Below are 25,469 nucleotides of genomic sequence, written 5' to 3'. Positions count from 1 at the left end.
TTTCCTCATTTATGAAAAAGTGGATTAATACTTTAAGTCCAAAGTACCATATGTCTTCCTCCAATGTTCTGCTGAGTCTGTCCACCTTGCAGATTGCGAGGATTTTGCAGTTCCTTAACTAGTGGAACCTTCATCTGCTTATTTGAATGGTCATGTTGGGAAATGTAACTTATTAGGTTACGGCTCCTCATTACTCTGGACCAGGCACAGCCTGCATGTCTGTAGAGGCTGCAGCGCGTGATATTTTTGGAACATGGTGCAGGTAATGACCAGAAATACATCTACAGTGTCATTTTCAACTGACTGTGTTCAAGTCAGGCACCCTCCCAGAGTCCCTGCACATTCAAGATTCATTACCATAAGAGGTTAGTAAGCTTGGTTTTGATACAGGTGTCAGCATGTTGGCACGAGAAATTTTGAAACCTATAAATGTGCCTATGTAATAAGTTTGCCTATTTAATAGCACACTGAAAGACAAGCAACAAAGAGTTGCTCATGCTATCACAGCTATTGCACATTTCATTTAAGGCATCTATCTTTTTTCCTAATCAAGCAAATTAAGTTTCTAATGTAAAGTTGCTGACTTGTTCAAGCCTGCAACTTTGTCTTGAAAAAATACTTGTAAATGTACAAATCAAACTTTCAACAGTTGAGTGACTTAGAAGCCTGCACACTTCAGTTTTATCTCTGTTTAACCTAACAAAGCGACCACCAACTAATGGAAAGGATGTCGGAGCTGACCTGCAGAGAAGTTAAAGAAATGCCAACAATATAGAGGTCAGTTAGCTCAGCTGGCTGGATGGCTGGTTTGAAATGTAGAGTATGCCACTGGTGTGGGTTTAGTCCCCATGCAGGCTGAGGCTAGCGGACTCTCCTTCTCAACCTTTCCCCTCACCTTAAGCATCATGACACTCGGGTTAAACCACAACCAGTTGTCTCCCTCTGAGAACTGCATGTGGTCCAGGAGGACTATGGTGAATTTAGTTATAATGGAAGATTTCAGTTTCTCAATTATAGATTAGTTACTGGTAGTGTAGGGGGCAACTGAGGGCAGGATCCTAGAATGTATACACGGTTGTTTCCTACAGCAGTATGTGCCCAGTCCAATGAGAAAGGACACATTATTGGACCTGGGCTTGGAAATGATGTTTGCCAAATGAATCAAATAAATCAAATATTCAGGAGACAATTCTTATTGTATCATAAGGTTCAGGATGATGAAGAATGATGTACAATGGTCCTGAGAAATAGGAATCAACTGGGAGAGATCTGACTTCAATTAGGCAAGAGCAGGGTTGGACATGATTGACTAGAACAGGAGGTTGGTGGGAACATCAGTAATTGAACATTGGTCGACTTTCAAAGGGATTGTTTGGCTACAGTTAAACTTTGTTCCCTGAAATGGGGACGGTTGGATAAATATTTAGAGTTCTTTGTTTGACAAAAGGTGGTAGAAATTGACATTAGATTAAAAATAGTATGTTTATGACAGATGTAAGGCAGAAAATACAGTTGAAAGCCACAAGGAAAACCAAAAGTTGAGGGGAGGTGAAAAAATGAGTAAGATTGACAAAGAGGAATTGTGAGAAAAGACCAACAGCTAATATAAGGTGAATCGTAAAGTTGTCTTTAGGCATATAAATAGTAAAAGATGAGTTATAGGAGGAGAAGGGCCAATCAGAGACAGAGGTGATTTCAGGCAGGGTGTGGCTGAGCTGTTAAACTGATGCTTTGCAACTACCTTTACAAAAGAGCAGGATGATACCTAGGCCATGGTGACAGGAAGAAACTTGGTCATTAGAAGGGTTCAGAATTAATAAAGAAGAAATTTTGGATAAATTGTTGGTACATAAAGTTAACAAGGCATCAGGACTGGGTGATAAGATTCAAAGGCCTCTGCAGGAGGTGAAGGTAGAAGTTGTGGGCTGCTGGCCATAATCTTTCAGTCAACCATCGACTCTGGGGAGTTGGCAGAAGATTGGAGAATTACAAAAGTTATGGCCTTTTTCAAGCATTGTTGTCAGCATAATCCCAGCAATTATTCATCAGTGAGTTTAACATCGATGACAGGGAAGCTGATATAAGCAGTTATTCAGGGTAGAACTAATACCGACATGAAAAAAAAGTGGGTTCATTAGGAAGAATCACCCTCTTTTAAAGACAAAGTCCTAGTTGACTATTGTGTTGGAGGTTTTTGAAGAGGTAACAGGCTTAGTGAGGGTATGCTGTTGATCTGATACACATTAATTTCCAGAATGTGTTTGATACAGTGCGAAGCAGTAGACTCTGGGAACATTATGGGTCAGAGTATAAAATGGACAGTAGCCATGAGAGTACAAAATTGATTGAGGAATGAGAATAATGGTCAAAAGATTTTTTTTTGTGCTAGAAGATTTGGAGTAGAGTTCCGCAGCGGTTGGTATTGGGTCCTTTGCTCTTCCTGGTGTATACTAGACTGGATCTTGGTTTGCACGTGACACTTTTTCAAAGTTTGCAGATGATACGAAACTTGGAAAAATTGCAAACTAAGTGGGGGGAGGGGGAGACAGTGTTTAACTCCAAAAAGGCATTGACAAGTTGTTATGGATTTTTGAGTGGCAGATGAGTTTCAAAATAGAGATGTGTGTGATGATGCACTTTGATAGGAAGAACATCGACAGACGATAGTAAAATTGGGGTACGATTCTAATGGGGATGCAGAAGCAGAGGGACCAGGCTGTGTATATGTGCACAGATCATTTAAGATGACAGGGCAAATGGAGAGGCTGTTAATAAAGCTTACGGTGTCATGATATTATTATTAGTGGCATAGAGTGCAAGGGCAAGGAAGGTGATGTTGAATTTGTGCAAGAACGTGAGACTTCAACTAGAATATTGTGTATGGCCAGGGTGCCATGATTTTGGAAAAATGAATGCATTGGAGAGAGTCGGATATGATTTACAAGAATGCATCCAGGAGTGAGAAATTTCACTTGCGAGGCTTGATTGAAGAAGTTGGGACTGCTCTCCTTGGAGAGGGAAAGTCTGAGCGGATATATGATAGAGGTTTGCATAATCGTGAGCGGGCTGGATTGAGAAGGTCAGGAGAAGCTGTTCCTACTCAAGCAGAATAAGAATGCAAGGACAAGGATTTAAAGTGACCTGCAAAGGAAATGAAAGAGAAAATTCAAAGTAGAGGTATGGAATGCATTGTCTGGAAATACGTTGGGGGCAGGTTGAATTGAGGCATTCGAGAGGACAATGGATGAAATTTTGTGTAGAAATGTGCAAAATTAGAGAAAAAATACAAGAAGTTAGCACGAAGTAATGTTCATTTGAATGCGATAACAATACTGTGATTTTCTGTTAAGTATGACTGTTGACCAGGATGTTGGTGAGTACGCCCATTCTTGTCCTCATTACTGTCAGATTATCTCCTCCTAAGAGATTTCTGTTTGTGGGCTCAGCTGACATTTACAGTATTGCAGTGAAATGTGAGCTTGGATTGTGTGCTGAAATCTCTGAGTAGGACTTGCCCAAACAATCTGATCTGAAGGTAAGAGTCATACCAGAGGGTCAGGGCTTGCACCCTGAATGGGCGCCAACCTCTCTCAGTTCTGACATTATAGTGTTCAGATTCTATTTTTTTTAATGTTTGGTGATTATTTCTGAGGTGTGTATCTATAATGATCTCCTGAGCAACAGAAATGCAACCTCTCAAGTTTTATTTGCATCCAACTGTGCTGAATTTAGGGTTATTTGTCTTGTACTTTTTAGGGGAATGAAATATCTCCATTCATAGGAATAAGGAAGAATTAGGCACTTGTGTCTTCATATAGCTGAGGACAAAATGGTACAAAGATAAATCACCGGATAATTTTAAGAGTATTGCCTCATGGGATCTTGCTTTTAAATTTCCTATCTACTCTTCTCATTCTTTTATTGAATGCAAGCATTGTTAACTAGGTCAGTATTTGCCCTTGAAGATGGCCTGAATTGCTGCAGTCCATCTGGTGTGGTTACATCCACAGTGCTGCTAACAGGTGATAGTGAAAGAACATTGATAATGCTCCAAGTCAGGGTGATATGTGGCTTGAATGTAAATTTGCAGTTGATGGTGGCTCTGTGAGACCGCCGGCCTTCAACGGAGCCTTGTTGAGTTGTGACAGTGCCACTTGTTTATTCCACACACTGTTGCTAGCTTGTCAATGGTGAAGGGAATGATTGTTAATGTGGAAGATTGGGTAATTTTCAAGCCGCATGTTTTGACCTGGGATGTGTCCAACCTCTTAAGTGTTTTGTAAGTTGCACTCGTGCAGGCAAGTGGAGCATATTCCTTGTATGGCTTGGGTGTTGAGGTACTTGCCACACAATTTAACATTTGACCTGTTGTATTAACCACCGTATTTGTATGATTGGTCTGGCTCAGTTTCATGTCAGTGGTAATCCAAAGACGCATATATTTTGGGTATTCAACAATAGTAATTCCATGGATGGATAAGAGGAGATGGTTAGATTTTCTTTTGCTGGAGATCGTTGTTGTTGTTACATTTCAACATTATTTCATTTGACTTTAAAATTATTTAGCTGCGAAGTGGGATGCTAAAAGACATGAAAGGTGCTGAATGGATACAATTTTTTTTGCATAGTTTGTTTTTTCTATAAGTTTATGATTTTTGGAAAAGTGTGATAATAAGAAATAATATAGTTCTTTGGTTAATATTTGACCTTTGTTATGGACAATCCTGTTTAAACATGGAGAAAATGTTCATTAATTCTTTTGACATGCAAGATGTATAAATCTAGCCTTTTTTTGTTTGTAGGATGCTGAGTGTATGTGGGCTAGGAGTTCCTACCATCTTTCATTACGAACTGCATTAATTTTTCATCTGAAGAACAACACAGAAGTTCCAGTTTACACAGAATTTGTCAACTGCTTTTCCCCAAAATGGCAAGAATTTGTGCAAGAAAAGTACCCGTATTTCATAATGGTCAGTGACAAAGCATTCACATTAGCTGGCACTAGGGAGATGTCCAGCTACCTGTTGAAGATATTCATTTTTCACACACTGGGAAGTGAAATAAATGTTGCAATGACCTCTGGAATGCATTCCGATGTGCGCAGACTTTATGGATACTGTGTTAACAGTAAAGCTGTGGCTACAAGATGCAGAAAGGTGATAATTTTTAATGTTTAAGATTATCTCATTGGCAGTGCAGCTTATTTTTGTTCAGTGCAAGGAGTTTGTGGAGCTTGTTGCTAAATTTGAGGCTGTCTGATCAGTTGCCTTTCTTTCCAAAGGCCAGTGGTCCGAATGCCCAGACTGGCCTTCACTCAACACCTACTCGCTCCCTGAATTTGCATTTTGTTACTTCTGTTTCTCCATGTACACACTGCAACTACAGCTTTTCCATGTGATCCATTTGTGCCCTGAATCGAATGCCCAGCAAACTTCCCAAGGGTCTAGGCCCGAAACGTCAGCTTTTGTGCTCCTGAGATGCTGCTTGGCCTGCTGTGTTCATCCAGCCTCACATTTTATTATCTTGGAATCTCCAGCATCTGCAGTTCCCATTATCTCTTCACTTCCTGACCCTCATGTTTGCTGCCATTGTCAACAGCTCTCTCATACAGGCAGCACAATATCTGAATCTTTCTGTCCTTGCAAACTGTTGCCTTGTTTTGACACTCAATATTGCGAAGTTAATTTTTAAAAAAACCTTTCTTCGCATGTGAACTTTGTCAGGGTTGACATTTATGGTCCATCCCTAATTGCCTGTCACTTCCAGAATTCATGTTCCTTTTTCCTGTATTCTGTGTTTGAATTGCTGCAGTCAGATTTCCATCCCTGAAACAATCCCAAACTGCCTCCTGCAACAGGAACAAGTCATCACCTACCTGACTGATAGGTAAACTATTCCTTAGCCTTTCTCTCCCCTGGCAGCAGTCTGAGGCTGAGCCAGGTTTTTGCCCCCTTGGTGTTGCATTTACTTGTAAATGAGCTTTCAGCCATATATCCATTCCATGACCATGTTTACCTGTTTTGATATTGTCCATAAGTAATGATGTTTTGTTTATCAGAATTTGAAACCCTGATCCACAACTTTATTCGTCTAGACTATTCAGCATTTCTGAGCAATTATGGCAGATCTCCCATATTTTACTCTTGTGTAACTTGAAACACTCCCATTTTTGTCCTGACTTTGTCCTAGCATCCTGTTTGCACATTTCCTTTGTGCTTGGTGACCTATGTTACTTACCAGTTAAGCAACATCTCAATTTTAAAATTCTCACTTTGTTTCCAAATCCATTGAGGGTTTGCGTGTCCATACTTCTCTAATCTCCTGCAGCCTTCGTGATGCTCTTAATCTGACCTCTTTAACATGCCCAATATTAAGTGCTACACCATCAGTGACCATGCCTTCAGCTGGTTGTGCCCTAATTTGGAATTCTGTCTTTAAACCTCCCTACCTTTTGTTTTCTTTTTTTAAACATGCATCTTAAAACCTGCCTCTGATCAAACTTGTGAACATCTGTCCTCAAATCTCCTTGTGTAACTCTTAATCATATAATTTCTTTGTGAGGTACTTTGTGGTTTTACGTAAATACAAGATGTTGAAATATTTCGTCCCCACCTTTAAAAAGTTATAATTGTCACATTTCATCAATTCAAAACAATATTAATAAGGTGAAGTATACCAATTTTTCTTTCTTTTTATTCTTTTCTCTATTCTTAGATCCAAAAAGCTATAGAACCTGCTCACCGGACTATTGTGTCGTTTTTGTCTCAAAATCGTGCATGTAAGCTGTTACTTGGTAGTGACCAAAATCACAAGAGCCTGTCAGAAGAGGTACTGAGTATTTTAAGTTTTTTGACAACTTTTTAAATATTAAAAAACATCAGTTCACAAGTACAGGATCCAGAAATATGTTTTAAGAATGAAACTTGGGTTACATCTTAAATAAAGAATAGGATGTCAATAATATTCATAAGCATGAAAATTTGTGGTTATTCTGTATTCTCAGGTGCAGCAGGACTTTGCTCAGCTACAGTGTTTGTGGCCAGATGGGTCAGATATAAGGCAATTTGTCTGTGTTGTATCTTGTTCAGTGGCTCTCAAACGTTACATGCGCATGTTGAAAAACGAAGCAAACCATAAAGGGACAGGAACTGGTAGCAGTAAGGTAAGTTATCGCTTGAGATTATTTAAGCATATCAAAAACTTCTGTTTTTTTTGTCATTGGAACAGATTACATTTTGCTTATCTATACACAATTTTTTTTCGTATAAAGAGCTGAAAGAACTCAGGCAGTAGAATTTGTTCAATATTTAAGTTGCCGTCCTGCTTAAATTGTACCAATAAGTAGACTTTTGCAAACATTCAGCACCTTGCTGTGAATATGGCATCTAATCATCGGGGAAAGTAAGTGGTGAAATTGGATAAAAAAGTTGATTGAAGAATGGGGACCCTGAACACTTGTTCCAACCAGCAATTCTAGTTCTTTCAAAGTGTTTATTCTTATTCAGTGCTGAGATAGTATACTCTTGAGTGGACTGAAGATAAACACTGTATCTCGTGCAACAGTCAAACTATTGATTGTTTGATTAGACTGTCCACCAGTCACACTCTATTTCGTTCATAGAGAAATGTGCTGAATCATCCCCATAGATTACAGTAGTTGGCATGGATTCAGTCAGAACTCTGTTTATGTCAGAGTTGCAGCTGCTAATCGTTTGAAGTTTTTCCAAGAATGTTCTGTGATCAGCTGAAATATGGTTATTACATTTATTATGACGTTCTAGTCACCCATTTTTATTTGTCATCTCCAACATCAAAAAAGTCTCGCAGCTTCAGATGTGAGGAAAATTGGTGCCAGACTGAGCAGGAGGGATGTTGAGAGAGATATTTAAACCTGAACTGAAGAAATAAGTTTGGGGACTTTTCAAATGGAAGACAGAAATGGGGAAAAATTGTGGAGGATAGTGGTGAATGCTAATGGCTGAAGAGACAGCTTTCAATAATGGAGTAAAGAAGAGGGGAATGGGTTTTTTGAAGGTATATCAGTGATTTAGAGACTTAAGAGTGGGAGCATGAAAGGGTTAAGTTTTATGGAGGGATGGAGATGATATATATACGGAAGAATCTAGTGATGGCAAGAATTCTAAATGAGATGGTCGTCCAGCATTCAGTGAGGGTGCAGGATAAAGTTTTTTCCTATGATCCGAAGTTAATGGAGGATGGAAGCTCTCCAAGAGATCCCTGGAAAATGTGGAACCTGGAAGGGACAGGCTGCTATGAAAGTTACAACTGACTAATAGCCCAACATGAATAGTACCATGTACTACATTACAGATGGAACATGGAGAGTTAGAGTTTGAAGGCAGAAATGATCCTTAATTTGTCTAAAAATTGAAAACTTATATTATTCAAGGTTGCAGGATGAAACCCCCTTATAAGATGAGAAAATGATCAAATAAACTGCTAATTAGTTCATTCTACAACAATTGTGGCTGGGCTGGAATTTGGTGTACTTCAGCTGAAGGTCAGCCAATAGTGTGCTGTTATGAATGGACTGATGAGTAGAACCTAACCATTTCAATGACCAGAAAATTGACAGTTTGGAGCTGGGGGAACACAGCAGGCCAGACAGCATCAGAGGAGCAGGAAAGTTGACATTTCTGGTTGGGATCTGTCTTCAGGGACCTCAGAAAGAAGTAGAGAAGGGGTGGGGCCAGGAAAGGTAGGTGGGATGGTGGTAGATAAATGCAGGTTGGGAGTGGTGGGAATTGGTCAGTGAGGACGGCAGGAGCGGATATGTGGGAGAGATGGTCGACAGGTTATGTCAGGTCAGGGAGGCGGGGATGAGAGGCGGTGGGTTGGTGCTGGGATGACGCCAGGAGTGGAGAGATTTTGAAACGGGTAAAACCTACATTTAGGCCGTTGGGCTGTAGGCTCCAAGGCGGATTATGAGGTGCTGCTCCTCCAGTTTCCGGGTGGCATTGTGACACTCGAGGCTGAGGATGGATGTGTCATCCAGGGAATGGGAGGTGGAATTCAAATGGTTCAATTCAAGCCACTCACAACCTCATCACTTCAGGTGACCTCCCACCCATAGCCTCCAAACTCATTGTTCCTTAACCCCACACCACCTATTTCTTTCTCCTTCCCAAATTCCACAAACCTCACTGCCCTGTTTGACCTGTTGTCTCTGCCTGCTCCTGCCCGATTGAACTTATCTCCACTTATCTTGACTCTGTTTTCTCCCTGCTAGTCCAGGAACTTCCTACCTGCATCTGGGACACCATCCATGTCCTCCATTTCCTCCAAGAGTTCAATTCCCTGACACGCAACACCTCATCTTCACTATGGACATCCAGTCCCTGCACACTTGTATTCCCAACACGGATGGCCTAAAAGCCCTCCACTTTTCGTCTCCCGCAGGCCCAACCAATCCTTCTCCACTGACACTCATCTGCTTAACTGAACTCGTCCTTACCCTTAACCACTACTTCAACTCCTCCCACTTCCTGAGAGGATGGCCACGTGCACCCACATGGGCCCAAGCTATGCTTGCCCCTTCGTGGGATACATTGAACAGTTCCTCTTCTGCTGCTACACTGGCATTAACCCCATCTCTTCCTCCACTACATTGATGACTGTATGGCTCTGCCTTGTGCGCTCTCTAGGAGCTCGAACAGTTCATCAACTTTACCAACATCTTTCACCCCAACCTGAAATTCACCTGGATCATCTCTGATACCTCCCCGTCCTTCCTGGACCTCTCTGGCCCCATCTCTGGTGACCGCTTTGAAACTGACATCTATTTCAAGCCCTCTGACTCTCACAGTTACCTAGACTACACCTCTTCTCCCTCATCTTCCTGCAAGAATGCAATTCCCTGCTCCCTGCCTCTGCTGCATATGCTCCTAAGATGGTGCATTCTACTCCCAAGCATCCCAGATGTCCTTTTATTTCAAGGATTGCAACTTCCCCATTCGGTGGTTGAAATGCTTTCAACCGCGTATCTTGTGTTTCTACACCTCTGCCCTCACATCCCCTCCCCCCAACAAAAAGAACGACAGAGCCTCCCTTGTTTTCTCATATCACCCCACGAACTTGCGTATCCACTGTATCATTCTCCGCCACTCCCGCCTAGAATCTGACACCACAACCAAAAATATATTTCCCTCCCCACCCCTATCTGCATTTTGTAGGGACCCCTGTCTTTATGACTTCTTTGTCTGCTCCACACTCCCCACAAACCCTCTGCATCTTTCCCTGCAACTGCAGGAAGTGCTATGCCTGTCCCTGAACCTTCCCCCTCACCTCCATTCAAGGCACCAGCCAAACCTTCCATATCAGACAGAGGTTCACCTGCACATCTGTCAATGTAGTCTATTGCATCCGCTGTTCCTGATGCAGTCTCCTGTACACCAGTGAGACCAAATGGAGGCTCAGAGACAGCTTTGTAGAGCACTTGCGCTCTGATCGCGACAAATAACAAAACTTTCCAATCGCGAACCTTTCAAACCTCCCTCCCACTCCCTGAGTGACATGCCTATCCTGGGCTGCCTCCCGTGTCACAGTGACAGCACCTGGAAACTGGAGGAGCAGCACCTCATATTCCACCTTGGGAGCCTACAGCCCAATGACCTAAATGTGGACTTTACCAATTTCCAAATCTCCCCACCCCAGCCTTATCCCATGACCAACCCACCCCCTCATTCCGGCCTCCTTGACCTGACATAACCTGTCCATCTTCACTCTCACCTCACTCATCAGTCCCCACCTCTGCCTCCCTGCACTCATCTATCACCAACTCACCTACCAAAAATCCCATCAATGCCAAAATTCCATGCTATCTCCATAACCCTTGATGTCATTAACAACTAGGAAGCAATTTATTTGAAATTAGTAACTGAACTCCTATGAATAAATAATTCCAAAGATTCACTGCCATTTGAGTGAGGAGTTCTTCATTATCTCAGTACTCAATAACTTCCCTTTTTATTCTGTGCCTGTGTCCCTAACTTATAGACTTCTCATCAAGGGAAACATTCAGTCTGCTTCTACTTTGAGACTAAAAGCCAAAGGAGCAAGAGTAGACCATTCTCTGCCATTTTCGGCTTTGTAATGGGCTCTCATTTGTCATTGTTAAACTTTTCTTTGACAAAGCTTCTATTGGTATATGAAAATCATTTGTGTATCTTGCTATTTGGCTTTTTCTTTATCAATTTGTTGTTCCTCCTTTGAATTATAAAATTCTCCCATTCCTGAGTTTTAACAGTTACTTTTCTGATAACTTTAGAAGCCTCCTCCTTTGACCTAATACTATCTTTAACTTCATTTGTTCATCGTGGTGCTGTTGCTTTTCTTCCCTCGGCATGTTGAGCTTAAGAATGCGTGTATTTTTGAAAACCAAACATTTTAAAAACATTAACTATTTATTGGTTTACTGTCAAAACTTTTAATATAGTTTTGCAGTCCACCATATGCCAATATCCTCCTCCAAGCTTTGTAATTGAATTTAATTAGCTTTAAGACCCTAGTTTAAGATGGAAAACTTTTCCAATGCTCACTGTTCCCCAAAGGTTCATTTTCAACAAGATTATTCATTTTCTCTTTCTCGATAAATAATTCAAAGTCTGGAATAATTTGAATCCTGGTTGGTTCTTTAACATGTCGGTCCACAATCTCAAACACGTCTGGGAGTTGCTCTCCTACAGTATTGTGCTGTCTGGACTTACTGGTCTGTGTAGGCTGATGTAACCCATGATTGCTACATTTTCTTAGTCAGATGCACATCTGATATGCTGATTTGCACTGTGACCTGCATTACCACTATTTGCTCGTCTGTAACCACACCTACCAGTGTTTGTTGCCTCTTGCTGTTTCTTGGCTCCACCCAAACAGATTCAACAGCCTATTCTTCAGGTTGGAGATAATATCTCAGTAATACATTGATCTCACCTCGTTATTAGCACCACTTCACCACCTTCACCTTTTCCAACTATCCTTCCTAAATGTTAAGTAAACTTTTAATGTTTGGCTTGCACTCAGAGAATTACTATTTCTGGTTCATTGGAATTATAAAACCCAAGTGCAGTGAATATTAAGAGGATTAGACAGAAACCTGTAAACAGAACCTGGTCAGCTTTTCCTTCAAGTGTGTTATGTCTAAATGTTTCACATTTAACTCCAGCTTTGAAAATTACCTTTTTTTGTGAATGTTTTTGAATGAATCACTAGTGGTGACCCTTACCTCCCTCATTCTGCAGGAGGAACATTCAACTGCCCTGACCTCCGTTCCCATTATTCTAAATTCCCAACACTTAAAAAATAAAGAATAAAATATAAACTTGTTACCTTACCAATCAGGCACACAGAACCTTTTTTTAGGTTAGAGGAGGAGGATGGGTGGGAGACATTATCTGGGTAGTGTTTCGGGTAATGCTACCACACAAATATATCACCTCACTCACTCACCAGTCCCATGTCGGCTCCTGCTCAGCGTACCTCCACCTATTCGCGAGGTAAGCTTTTTAATGATTCAAAAACGGTGACTCACCGGCTTCCCGACAGGCTCCTGCTCGCACTGCTGCTGCAACCAGAAATGGAAGGCACCCAACTCCAGCTCCTTGAAAACCGCGTTAGGGAACTGGAGCTGGATGAACTTCAGATCATTCGGGAGGCAGAGGGGGTTATTGAGAGGAGTTACAGGGAGGTAGTCACTCCTCAAGTCCAGGAAAAAGGCAGATGGGTTACGGTCAGGAGACAGAAGGGGAACCGGCAGGCCGTGCACGGATCCCCTGTGGACATTCTCCTCAACAATAAGTATACCGTTTTGGATACTTTGGGGGGGGGGGACGACTTACCAGGGGAAAGCAGGGGGCACAGGTCTCTGGCACAGAGTCTGTCCCTGCTGCTCATAAGGGAAGGTGGAAGAGGAGCAGAGCATTAGTCATTGGGGACGTCATAGTTAGGGAGACAGATAGGAGGTTCTGTGGGGACGAGAGAGACTCACGGTTGGTGTGTTGCCTCCCAGGTGCCAGTGTACGTGATGTCTCTGATTGTGTTTTTGGGATCCTTAACGGGGAGGGGGAGCAACCCCAAGTCGTGGTCCACATTGGCACCAACGACATAGGTAGGAAGAGAGATGGGGATTTAAGGCAGAAATTCAGAGAGCTAGGATGGAAGCTGAGAGCTAGGACGAACAGAGTTGTTGTCTCTGGTTTGTTGCCCGTGCCACGTGCTAGTGAGGTGAGGAATAGGGAGAGAGAGGAGTTGAACACGTGGCTACAGGGATGGTGCAGGAGGGAGAGTTTTGGATTCTTGGATACTTTGGGCTCGCTCTTGTGTAGGTGGGACCTCTACAAGCAAGATGGTCTTCACCTGAACCAGAGGGGTACTGATGTCCTTGGGGGGAAAATTTGCTAGGGCTATTTTGGTGGGTTTAAACTAATTCAGCAGGGGGACGGGCACCAAAATTGTAGTTCGACTATAGAAAAGGTTGAGAGTAGGGTGGTCCGAAATAAAGTTTCAGGGAAGCAAGATGGCACCGGCAAGCAAGAAGTTGGATTGACGTGTGTCTGCTTCAATGCCAGGAGCGTCCGGAATAAGTTGGGTGAACTTGCAGCGTGGGTTAGTACCTGGGACTTCGATGTTGTGGCCATTTCGGAGACATGGATAGAGCAGGGACAGGAATGGTTGTTGCAGGTTCCGGGATTTAGATGTTTCAGTAAGAACAGAAGATGGTAAAAGGGGCGGAGGTGTGGCATTGTTGGTCAAGGACAGTATTACAGTTGCAGAAAGGATGTTTGGGGACTTGTCACCTGAGGTGGTATGGGCTGAGGTTAGAAACAGGAAAGGAGAGGTGACCCTGTTGGGAGTTTTCTATAGGCCTCCGAATAGTTCCAGAGATGTAGAGGAAAGGATAGCAAAGATGATTCTCGATAGGAGTGAGAGAGACAGGGTAGTTGTCATGGGGGACTTCAACTTTCCAGATATTGACTGGGAACACGATACTTCAAGTACCATAGATGGGTCAGTTTTTGTCCAGTGTGTGCAGGAGAGCTTCCTGACACAGTATGTAGATAGGCCAACAAGGGGCGAAGCCACATTAGTTTTGGTACTGGGTAATGAGCCTGGCCAGGTGTTAGATTTGGAAGTAGATGAGCACTTTGGTGATAGCGATCACAATTCTGTTATGTTTTCTTCAGTGATGGAAAGGGATAGGTGTATACCACTGGGCAAGAGTTATTGGAAAGGCAATTACGATGAGATTAGGCAAGATTTAGGGAGCATAGGATGGGGACGGAAACTGCAGGAGATGGGCACATTAGAAATGTGGAGCTTATTCAAGGAAAAGCTCCTGTGTGTCCTAGATAAGTGTGTACCTGTCAGGCAGGGAGGAAGCTGTAGAGTGCGGGAGCCGTGGTTTACAAAAGAGGTGGAATCTCTGGTCAAGAGGAAGAAGAAGGCTTATGTTAGGATGAGATGTGAAGGCTCAGTTAGGGCACTTGAGGGCTACGAGGTAGCCAGGAAAGACCTAAAGAGAGAGCTCAGGAGCCAGGAGGAGACATGAGAAGTTGTTGGCGGATAGGATCAGGGTAAACCCTAAGGCTTTCTATAGGTATTTAAGGAATAAAAGAATGACAAAAGTAAGATTAGGTCCAATCAAGGATAGTCGTGGTAAGTTGTATGTGGAGTCAGATGAGATAGGGGAAGCGCTAAATGAATATTTTTCAACAGTATTCATTCTAGAAAACGACAATGTTGTCGAGGAGAATACTGAGATACAGGCTATTAGACTAGGTGGGATTGAGGTTCACAAGGAAGAGGTATTAGAAATCCTTCAGAGGGTGAAGATAGATAAGTCCCCCGGGCCGGATGGGATTTATCCTCAGATCCTCTGGGAAGCCAGGGAGGAGATTGCCGAGCCTTTGGCATTAGTCTTTAACTCGTCATTGTCTACAGGAATAGTGCCAGATGACTGGAGGATAGCAAATGTGGTTCCCCTGTTCAAGAAGGGGAGTAGAGACAACCCTGGTAATTATAAACCAGTGAGCCTTACCTCAATTGTTGGTAAAGTGTTGGAAAAGGTTATAAGGGATAGGATTTATAATCATCTAGAAAAGAATAAATTGATTAGGGATAGACAGCACGGCTTTGTGAAGGGAAGGTCGTGCCTCACAAACCTTATTGAGTTCTTTGAGAAGGTGACCAAACAGGTAGATGAGAGTAAACCGGTTGATGTGGTGTATATGGATTTCAGCAAGGCGTTCGATAAGGTTCCCCACAGTTGGCTATTGTACAAAATGCGGAGGAATGGAATTGTGGGAGATATAGCAGTTTGGATCAGAAATTGGCTTGCTGAAAAAAGACAGAGGGTGGTAGTTGATGGGAAGTGTTCATCCTGTAGACCAGTTACTAGTGGTGTACCACAAGGGTCAGTGTTGGGTCCACTGCTGTTTGTCATTTTTATAAATGACCTGGATGGGGGCGTAGAAGGATGGGTTAGTAAATTTGCAGATGACACTAAGGTCGGTGGAGTTGTGGATAGTGACAAAGGATGCCGTAGGTTGCAGAGAGACATAGATAAGCTGCAGAGCTGGGCTGAGAGGTGGCAAATGGAGTTTAATGTAGACAAGAGTGAGGTGATGCACTTTGGTAGGAGTAACCGGAAGGCAAAGTATAGGGCTAATGGTAAGATTCTTAGTAGTGTAGATGAGCAAAGAGATCTCGTTGTCCATGTACACAGATCCTTGAAAGTTGCCACCCAGGTTGACAGGGCTGTTAAGAAGGCATACAGTGTTTTAGCTTTTATTAATAGAGGGATCGAGTTCTGGAACCAAGAGGCTGTGGTGAAGCTGTACAAAACTCTGGTGTGGCCGCACTTGGAGTATTGCGTACAGTTCTGGTCACCGCATTATAAGAACGATGTGGAAGCTTTGGAAAGGGTGCAGAGGAGATTTACCAGGATGTTGCCTGGTATGGAGGGAAGACCTTATGAGGAAAGGCTGAGGGAGCGAGTTTTGAGAAGATTTGTAGCTTGGGTTGAGGTTCTGGATTTGAGTTTGCTCGCTGAGCTGCGAGGTTAGTTTTCAGAAGTTTCGTCACCATTCTAGGTAACATCATCAGTGAGCCTCCGACGAAGCACTGGTGTTACATCCCGCTTTCTATTTATCTGACGAAACGTCTGAAAACTAACCTTCCAGTTCAGCGAGCAAACTCACATCCAGAAAGGCTGAGCGACTTGAGGCTGTTGTCATTAGAGAGAAGAAGGTTTGAGAGGTGACTTAATTGAAACATATAAAATAACCAGAGGGTTAGATAGGGTGGATAGGGAGAGCCTTTTTCCTAGGATGGTGACGGCGAGCACGAGGGGGCATAGCTTTAAATTGAGGGGTGAAAGATATATGGCTAATGTCAGAGGTAGTTTCTTTACTCCGAGTAGTAAGGGAATGGAACACTTTGCCTGCAACGGTAGTAGATTCGCCAACTTTAGGTACGTTTAAGTCGTCATTGGATAAGCATATGGACATACATGGAATAGTGTAGGTTAGTTGGGCTTGATCAGTCTGAAAGGTCGGCACAACATCGAGGGCCGAAGGGCCTGTACTGTGCTGTAATGTTCTATGAATCAGTTTGTATTTTTTTTCTCTCCTTCCTCAAAGATATTGACTTTCTTGAAACTTCAATCAGTCTGTAAAAAGTTTCACAACTGAATGACGAGGTGTTATTCAAGTACGAGATTATGGCCACCTATTCTGGCCTGATCTACAACAGAGTTAATATATAGACATTGGGGTTGTTTCTTTCCCTTTTGTAAACTCGAAATGCTGAGCTTATTTGTAGTGTAGCCAGCTATGTTTATGTTTTGACCCAGAATTTATGCATATTAAAGTTGTTGTTGCTTCCATAGCCATGCTTAAAACGTGCCTTTATATAATCTCTAACTGAGGCTACTCTTGAACTTTCAGTTCTAACCCATCAATCAGAATTCTAATAATGCTCACCTCTTCTTGATATTTTGTCATTTCCTTCTACTGGCTTTAACTTCAGGTGTGAAAATTATTGTTGTACAAATGGTAGCCTACATTTCAGGCCAGTGTTGAAATCTGAATTGAGTGATGACAAGCTACTGGGTACTATGATTCTCATAGTCTTTTAATCAATAATTTCATTTCATTCAAACAAGCATTTCAAGACACTGCCATTATTTAGATCAATGTTGCCCATTAGAAATTGCTGACTGACCGCTGATATGGCTCTGAAGATCTACAGTATTTAGTTCTGCTAATAGCTTACATGCACTTGTATATGTTTATATAGCAAATATTTACTGGACATTCAGTAACCAAGGGATTAAAGTCCTCACTAAACACTTGCACTTTACTTTTTATCCTGATATTTTAGTAACAGGAACGCAAGAAGGTTAAAAAGGAGCTGTTGCAATAACATAGAAATGTTAATGGCTCAATGGTAAATTAGAAAGTACATTAGCTGCTAATGTATTAGATAACATCGGCCGAGAAGAAAGTGATGGTTTGGTAGCATTCTGTGCTGTGACGAATTTTTGTAATCTGGATTTAGATGATTTTTCTTCCATAAGAAATGTCATACTGCTTAAATACTTAGATTATGTCACATCTTTTTCATAAAATGCTGTGAAAAAGTCGCTGCATTCTTGGTTTTCACTTAATTTTCTTTGAATTTTTGATCCTATTTAATGGTACTTCTAGCTGCTTTTCTGATCAGTGTGTGATTCGTATGCTTCTCATGTTGCTTGATATCCCTTTTTCAAAGCTATGTACATTTGGTCTTGTTGCTTCGTTGTTACCATGATAGTTGCTTCTTAGCACCAACATTTTTGTCTCTACTGGACACCTATTCCTCATTTTTATCTCTCTTTATAGTTTCGTCACCTGTAAAAATTAATTCTCAAACATGTAGTTTGCAAAGACATGTGCTTAATGTATACTGATTATCTTGTGTTTACACTTTGAATGTCACAGGCAAAGGATGAAAGCTTAACATTTCAAGAGGCAGCAGACATTTGCCGATTATATTGTGCACATGTGGCCTTAATCTGTCACTTACCATTAACTAAACGAGCCCACAAGGATATCAGTTTAAAATGGGTGAAACCAGCCTTCAATTTTCTGCAGTTGGTAAGGGCAAAAACATGTTTAATAGATTTCAAAATTAGTAAGTTACAGTAATAATGGCTTAGTAAATGGCATGGTTAAAAATTTTTTTTAGATGCATTCATGGAATGTCCATTTATTGCCCATTCTGATTTACCTTTAAGTTGCATGGTAGGCCACTTCACAGGGAAGTTGAGTCACCCACGTTGCTGTCGGTCTGAAATCGCAAGTGGGCCAGAACAGGTAAGGATGGGAAAAGTGAACCAGATGGATGTTCGTAACAATGGACAGTGGTTATATGATTGTGATTAGACTGACTTTTGAATTCCAGATTTGCATTAATTTAACATCTTGCCTTCTGCCATGGTGGGAATCAATCTATCTGCGTAGAATATTAGATAATAAAGTGTGAAGCTGGATGAACACAGGCCAAGCAGCATCTCAGGAACACAAAAGCTGACGTTTCGGGCCTAGACCCTTCATTAGAGAGGGGGATGGGGTGAGGGTTCTGGAATAAATAGGGAGAGAGGGGGAGGCGGACCGAAGATGGAGAGAAAAGATAGGTGGAGAGGAGAGTATAGGTAGGGAGGGGATAGGTCAGTCCAGGGAAGACTGACAGGTCAAGGAGGTGGGATGAGGTTAGTAGGTAGGAAATGGAGGTGCAGCTTGGGGTGGGAGGAAGGGATGGGTGAGAGGAAGAACAGGTTAGGGAGGCAGAGACAGGCTGGGCTGGTTTTGGGATGCAGTGGGGGGAGGGGAGATTTTGAAGCTTGTGAAGTCCACATTGATACCATTGGGCTGCAGGGTTCCCAAGCGGAATATGAGCTGCTGTTTCTGCAACCTTCGGGTGGCATCATTGTGGCACTGCAGGAAGCCCATGATGGACATGTCATCTAAAGAATGGAAGGGGGGAGTTGAAATGGTTCGCGACTGGGAGGTGCAGTTGTTTATTGCGAACCGAGCAGAGGTGTTCTGCAAAGCGGTTCCCAAGCCTCTGCTTGGTTTCCCCAGTGCAGAGAAAGCCACACTGGGTACAATGGATACAGTATACCACATTGGCAGATGTGCAGGTGAACCTCTGCTTAATATGGAAAGTCATCTTGGGGCCTTGGATGGGGGTGAGGGAGGAGGTGTGGGAGCAAGTGTAGCACTTCCTGCGGTCGCAGGGGAAGGTGCTGGGTGTGGTGGGGTTGGAGGGCAGTGTGGAGCGAAGAAGGGAGTCATGGAGAGAGTGGTCTCTCCGGAAAGCAGACAAGGGTGGGGATGGAAAAATGTCTTGGGTGTTGGGTAGAATATTAGTTGGGACTCTGGATTACTAGTCCAGTTCTGCTGCCACTATTCCACTTCTTTTGTCTGCTTTAGGGCATCTGTGGTTGTGAAAGGTGGCACAGAGATGTAAATGATCTCTCTTCCTGTTATCAGCATTAAATCACCTAAACATGAATTATTTATTTGAGTTAAATTTTGTTTAAAGGTTACATAATCTTTCCACTTGAAATCAAAGCCAAATGCTTTAATAATTAACTGTCATCATATTTAAAATATGCCCTTGATGGTGATTAAAACTACAGCCAGAAGCTACTTGTAACATTCCTGTCGCACAAGATTCAATCAAATGTATGCATTGATCTTGAAAGATTAAATCAAATTCTGATGGTAACATATTGTATGTGCACTTCATCCTCATTTACCTGCTGATTCAGTACCCACAGGTCAGTATACTCGTGGTTGGCCTCAGATTCTTTTCGCTTTCCTCAGTGTTTTTGTTGTGCTGTCTTTCACGGTATCCATGAAAGTTATATTGGAGCAACATCTGCAATATTAATTATCTGTGGGGAGTCTGTGAACCTATTCCCAGTAGGCATTGAGGGAGACAAAATGTAAACTCTGGTACAAATTTTCTTCCTTTATTCATTCATGGGATGAGAGTGTTGCTGGCCAGGCACTATTTATTGCCCATCTCTAATTGGCCAGAGGGCAGTTAAGAGTCAGCCATATTGCTGAGGGTCTGGAGTCACATGTAGGCCAGACCCAGGTAAGCATGGCAGTTTCCTTCCCTAAAGGACATCAGTAAACCAGATGGGTTTTTCTGACAATCAACAATGGATTCATGGTTATCATTAGATTCTTAATTCCAGATATTTATTGAATTCAGTATTGGTGGCATAATGAGAATGTTACTAGACTGGTAATCTCTTGATCTGACGGTATGGTTTTGCAGCCCTCTGTGGCAGAACACGAAATTTGAGTTAAGAGATGGCATAATGGTGACTAAGAAACCATTGTATATTGTCCATAGGGTTGAGTGTGATTGCCCTTGATATCAAGGCTGAAATTGACTGGAACGCTGGAAAAACTCAGTGTGATTCAGTTGGTGGAGGAGGTGCTTTCTCTGCCTTAGATGGTTGTGATTCTTAGAGTGAAGCAGTTGGTGTCCATATGCAATAAGACCCAAATGACGTCCATGTTTGGGCGGATAAGTAGCAAATAATATTATTGCCACACGCTGACAGGTAATGCTCACCTCCAGTAAAAGAATCTTATATCTCCCAAGGTCATTCAATTGGCATTACCATTGCTGAATCCCCAAATATTAATATGGTGAAGCTTAGTGTTGACCAGAAATTGAACTGGACTTGCTAGATGCATTTGTACCTAAAGGAATAGTTCAGGCAGTAGGAATTGTGTGGTAAGTAGCTCACCTCTTTTCCCCTAGTGTTTATCCACCATTTGCAAGGCAAACTTGGGGTGTGAGTAATAAAGCATCCTGCTTCACCCCCACCCCCCCCACTGCACCCGATCCAACACCATCCACCACCTTTTGTAGTCATTCCCTTCACTCCTGATGCACAGCACAGGAGTGCTGTGAGCCATCTAGATGACGCCCTGCAGCAACTCGCATGGGCTCCTTTGGCAGCACTTTAAAAAAAATCCACAGACCCTGCTATGTAGGAGATTAAGACTAGTAAATGGAATCAACCACTATAACTTCTCCAAGCTGCATATCGTCCTGACTTGGAATTACATGACTTTGTCACTGGATGAGAACCTTGGAACTCTATTTCCATTGGCATTGTGCACCCCCTGCCGCCGCCGCCAGAGCTTATGACACTCGGGAACACAGCTCACCACCACCTTTTCGATATTTAAGACTGAGCTAGCAGCACCCACATCTCACAATTGAAGATACAAAAACAAATGGAGCTGTGTGACAAGTCCTGATCTTGATCCCACCAACAGAATGCAAGAATTTCCCGATCTATTTTGCAACCAGATTTAATTTTGAAACGGGAACCTTCAACAGTCCTTTGATCCCCTACTCAGATAATCTTTGGAATATGTTGTGCTGATTGAATATAAGCAGTCCTACTCCTGAATTGGGCATGTCTTGTATCTTCTTTTTTGGAAAAATATGCATACACCGCACAAATGAATCAGTGTTTCTCAACAGTATTATAAATTGTTATTTGTATGCTCTTGCTGCTTATAACAGCCTTTTAACTCAAACATGAGACAGCAAGTGTACTAACAGAATTAGAATGTTAGATAACGAAATTTCACTGGTAGAATCCAGATTTAAATTCAGCCCAACTAATGGATAAAGTTGTCTCAGTCTATGACTTAGTGGATGCTTTTCTTGGGGAGCGTCATTCCAGTTACTTCTGAGAGCTGAATATGTTTAACCAGTCTTTAAAATGATAAGCTCTATTTTTTTTAGCTGAACATTGAGGGGAAAAAAAAATCACACAAAAAATGGTTTTGTTTAAAATTGGGCATATTGGAGTTATAACAATTAATTTCCATTTTCAAAACTTCATTTGCAGCTTAATATGAATGAGCATTTTCTCCTAAAGAGCTTTGAAAAATCGAAGAGCTGGAGTGGTGACATTGTGCATTTATGTGACTTGAGTGATAGACTGCTTTTAACAAGATTGGCAGTTGGTTGCAGCACAATAACAGATCATGCAGGTAACATTTTTGAAAGAAAGAACAAATTTCCTATTGACTTCATTTGCTTGATTTTGGTAGCTTTGAATTTTATTTGTCTTCAGTGTTAATGAACACTGCTAGCAGACTTCATAATTTGTTTTGTGTAGCTGAAATAAAACTGCTTTAACAACTTATCTCTTCATTTCCTTCTACTACTTGTGCACATATCCAAACAGAATGGGCAAGAATCGCTCAAGAAGTTTGTTGCAAAATGTTTAAAGTCAAAGTGTACTTTGTATCCTTGAGAGCATCTTATTATGTCTCTGCAGCCTAATGCTGGTATGTTTCAAACTCATGTCACATAGAACATAGAACAGTACAGCGCAGAACAGGCCCTTCGGCCCTCGATGTTGCGCCAACCTATGAACTAATCTAAGCCCCTCCCCCTACACTATCCCATCATCATCCATATGCTTATCTAAGGACTGTTTAAATGCCCCTAATGTGGCTGAGTTAACTACATTGGCAGGCAACTGTTAGAAGTGAGCCTCGTGGTGCAAAATAACTTCACCAGTTTTAAGAGTGTAAAATGTGGAGTGAGAACAGTTCAACAATCCCATCAAGCCAGATTCTGCCTCAGATTACTTGTGTCTATTCTGTTTTATATTCTGAGTTAGACGTACGTAACTGTCCTCAAAGATGGGTTGGACAAGACAACAGAATATTCTATCCTCTGTGAACAACATGCCATCCACTCTAATAGCCAGTTGGCATAAATGTATTAAATTTGTTTTTTTTTGAGGCTGGAATTTCCAAACCCCACAAGTAACTTCAAGTTGCAGATCACTATCCAACATCCTTAAGAATGGAGGTTGGCATTATTCAGAACTTAATTGGACCAGCCAGAAAAATACTGTGGTTAAAAGAACAGGTCTGAGGACTCCATTAAGTCTGCTCACTATCTACAGAGCACAAGAAAACGATGTGATGGAATTCTGTCCAGTTGCCTGGACAAGTTCAGCTCCAGTGTCATTCTAGATGTTACATGTCCATCAGGACAAAGCAGCCTGCTTATTTAGTTCCCAAAGTACCATATTAAATATTTACTTCTTCCATCACCAGTGCACAGTTGGCAGCAGTGTATACCATATGCAACATTCAGTGTAGAAGCTTATCAAGCTTGTTTTGGCACCACTCGTGGTTTCTACCACTTAGGACAAGGGTAGCAGTTGCACTGGAACGCCAACACCTGGAATTTCCTTTGCAAGTTTCACATTATCTTGACATGGACCTGTGTCACTGTTCCTTCACGCTTGCCTGGTCAGTGTCTGAGATTTCCCTTCCTAACATCATTGTGGTTATACCCCCATTTGATAGATTGCAATGTTTGAAGTGGGCATATCACCCAGATTCTTCTCAAGGGCTGCTAGGAATAAGCAACAAATGCTGGCCTGGCCATGGATATGAATAAAAAGAAATCCTTGCCAGTGTGAGTGCAACACGCTGACTTATAATTTGAAAATGCCCTGAATAAAACTGTGCTGCAAATACTTAAAATGTAATAATGGTAATCACTTCACAATATTTTCAAATATGTGTACATTGATATTGTCAATAATAGGACTTCTCTTAATTTAAGCATGCTTAAGTAAAATACAAGCAGATTCTCGTACCACAAAGAAAGTGCTGTTCTACTTTGTTGAGTATTACCTGTTTTTAATCTACAGGTTCCATTTCTCTGGGAGAGGTAATTGAAAAAGAGCACAAGCAAATGTGGGACAGTTTGACCAGCTTAATTTCTGACTCTGACATTGGGAATGCATTTCCTTTGCAAATTACATCAGAACTGCTGGTGCAAGAGAATGATAGCTTGCCGAAAAAAGGTAGGTAAGCTTTAACTCACCATGGTTGTGTACTTTTTTTCCTGGCAGCTTTGACCAAAGTGAAAGTTCTTTGTGGTAGGAAGTATATCAAACATAACATTGTACGCCATTATTGAATCTTTACTCGAAGATGTGTAGTATTTACATTTAGTCAGAAAAGAAATGTATCAAGAAGCTTTAGAGGGGTTTTTGGAAAGTGGAAAAGTTTAGTGGGAAGTCCTAATGTATTGCTGAGGCATCTGGGTTTCAGTTATTCAATGGCGGGAGTCTGAAAGAGAGCGCGAGGGCAGCCAGGAAGGTAAGCTTTTGTTATAACAGTCTTACCTCGTCTGACCGCGGGCTTCAGATGTTCGGTGGGGGATGAGTCCCAGAGCGGGTGCGAGTGGTCAGCTGGGTAATGGTTATCTTTCACCCAGTAAATCTGGGAAGTAACGAATACCAGAGACGCTACACATGTAGTGTCTTCCACCCTTCCACCAAATTGGCATAGGGAGGCAAGGATCGGGGAAGTAAACACGTGGCTAAAAGAATGGTGTGGGAAAGAGTGTTTTCTTTATATGGGACACTGGCGTCAGTTATGGTACAGGAAGGGCCTATACCGTTGGGATGGCCTCCACCTGAACAGGGCCGGGACCAATGTTCTGGCAAAAAGGGTAAATAGGGTGGATAATAAGACCTCAAACTAGTAAGTTGGGGGGAAGGGAGGAGTGAGCGTACAGGTAGTATAACAATGTAAGGCAAAGCAGCAGGTTAGCAGGTGATGAGGAAGCTTCAGCTCCATTGAAAATTTAAGAAAAAAGTTCAAAGGGAAGGAGAACTTGAGCTGTTAGTAGCAGAGGTGATAGGACTCTCAAAGAAACTGCTCTTATGCCCGTTTTTGCACCTTATCTGAATTGTCGGAGCATTTGAAACAAGGTGGATGAGTTGATGGCGCAAATCATGGCAAATAGGTATGATTTAGTGACCATTACAGAGACATGGTTGCAGGATGGTCATGACTGGGAGTTAAATATCCAGGCGTATCAAACTGTTTGGAAGGACAGACAGGAAGGTAAGGGAGGTGGTGTCGCTCTGATTTTTAAGGATGATATCAGGGTACTAGTGAGAGATGATATAGGTTCTACTAAACAAGGTTGAATCCATTTGGGTAGAAATTAGGAATGGCAGGGAGAAAAAGTCACTGATGGGTGTGGTCTGTAGGCCACCAAATAATGACATCGTGGTGGGGTGGAAATAAACATAGAAATAGCTAATGCATGTAAAAATGGTACAGCAATTATCATGGGGAATTTTAATCTACATATTGATTGGTCAAACCAGGTCGGTCATTGCAACCTTGAGGGGTTCATACAATGCATCTGCGATAATTTCCTTGAACAATATGTAATGGAACTTACAAGGAAGCAAGCTATCCTAGATCTAGTCTTGTGTAATGAGACAGAAATAATTAATGATCTCAGAGTCAGGGATCCTCTTGGAAGGAGCAATCACACTTTTGGTTGAATTTAAAATACGGATGGAGGGTGAG

General features: G+C 42.0%; 1 protein-coding gene across 1 annotated transcript in view; it reads left to right on the top strand.

Moving 5' to 3' along the window:
* LOC125457359 (probable ATP-dependent RNA helicase DDX60) overlaps positions 1 to 25,469 on the top strand; it is a 106,628-nt gene that overhangs the window by 10,817 nt on the left and 70,342 nt on the right. The window contains exons 4-9 of the mRNA XM_059645758.1: positions 4,803 to 5,156; positions 6,715 to 6,828; positions 7,004 to 7,162; positions 17,997 to 18,152; positions 21,953 to 22,097; positions 23,786 to 23,941. Coding sequence (XP_059501741.1) covers positions 4,803 to 5,156; positions 6,715 to 6,828; positions 7,004 to 7,162; positions 17,997 to 18,152; positions 21,953 to 22,097; positions 23,786 to 23,941 — 1,084 coding nt within the window. The remainder of the gene's footprint in view (positions 1 to 4,802; positions 5,157 to 6,714; positions 6,829 to 7,003; positions 7,163 to 17,996; positions 18,153 to 21,952; positions 22,098 to 23,785; positions 23,942 to 25,469) is intronic.

This window comes from Stegostoma tigrinum, chromosome 1 (genome assembly GCF_030684315.1).
Source record: "Stegostoma tigrinum isolate sSteTig4 chromosome 1, sSteTig4.hap1, whole genome shotgun sequence".
Lineage (NCBI taxonomy): Eukaryota > Metazoa > Chordata > Chondrichthyes > Orectolobiformes > Stegostomatidae > Stegostoma > Stegostoma tigrinum.
Note: the sequence above shows the minus strand (reverse complement) of the source record. Positions and strands in the feature narration are given on the sequence as shown.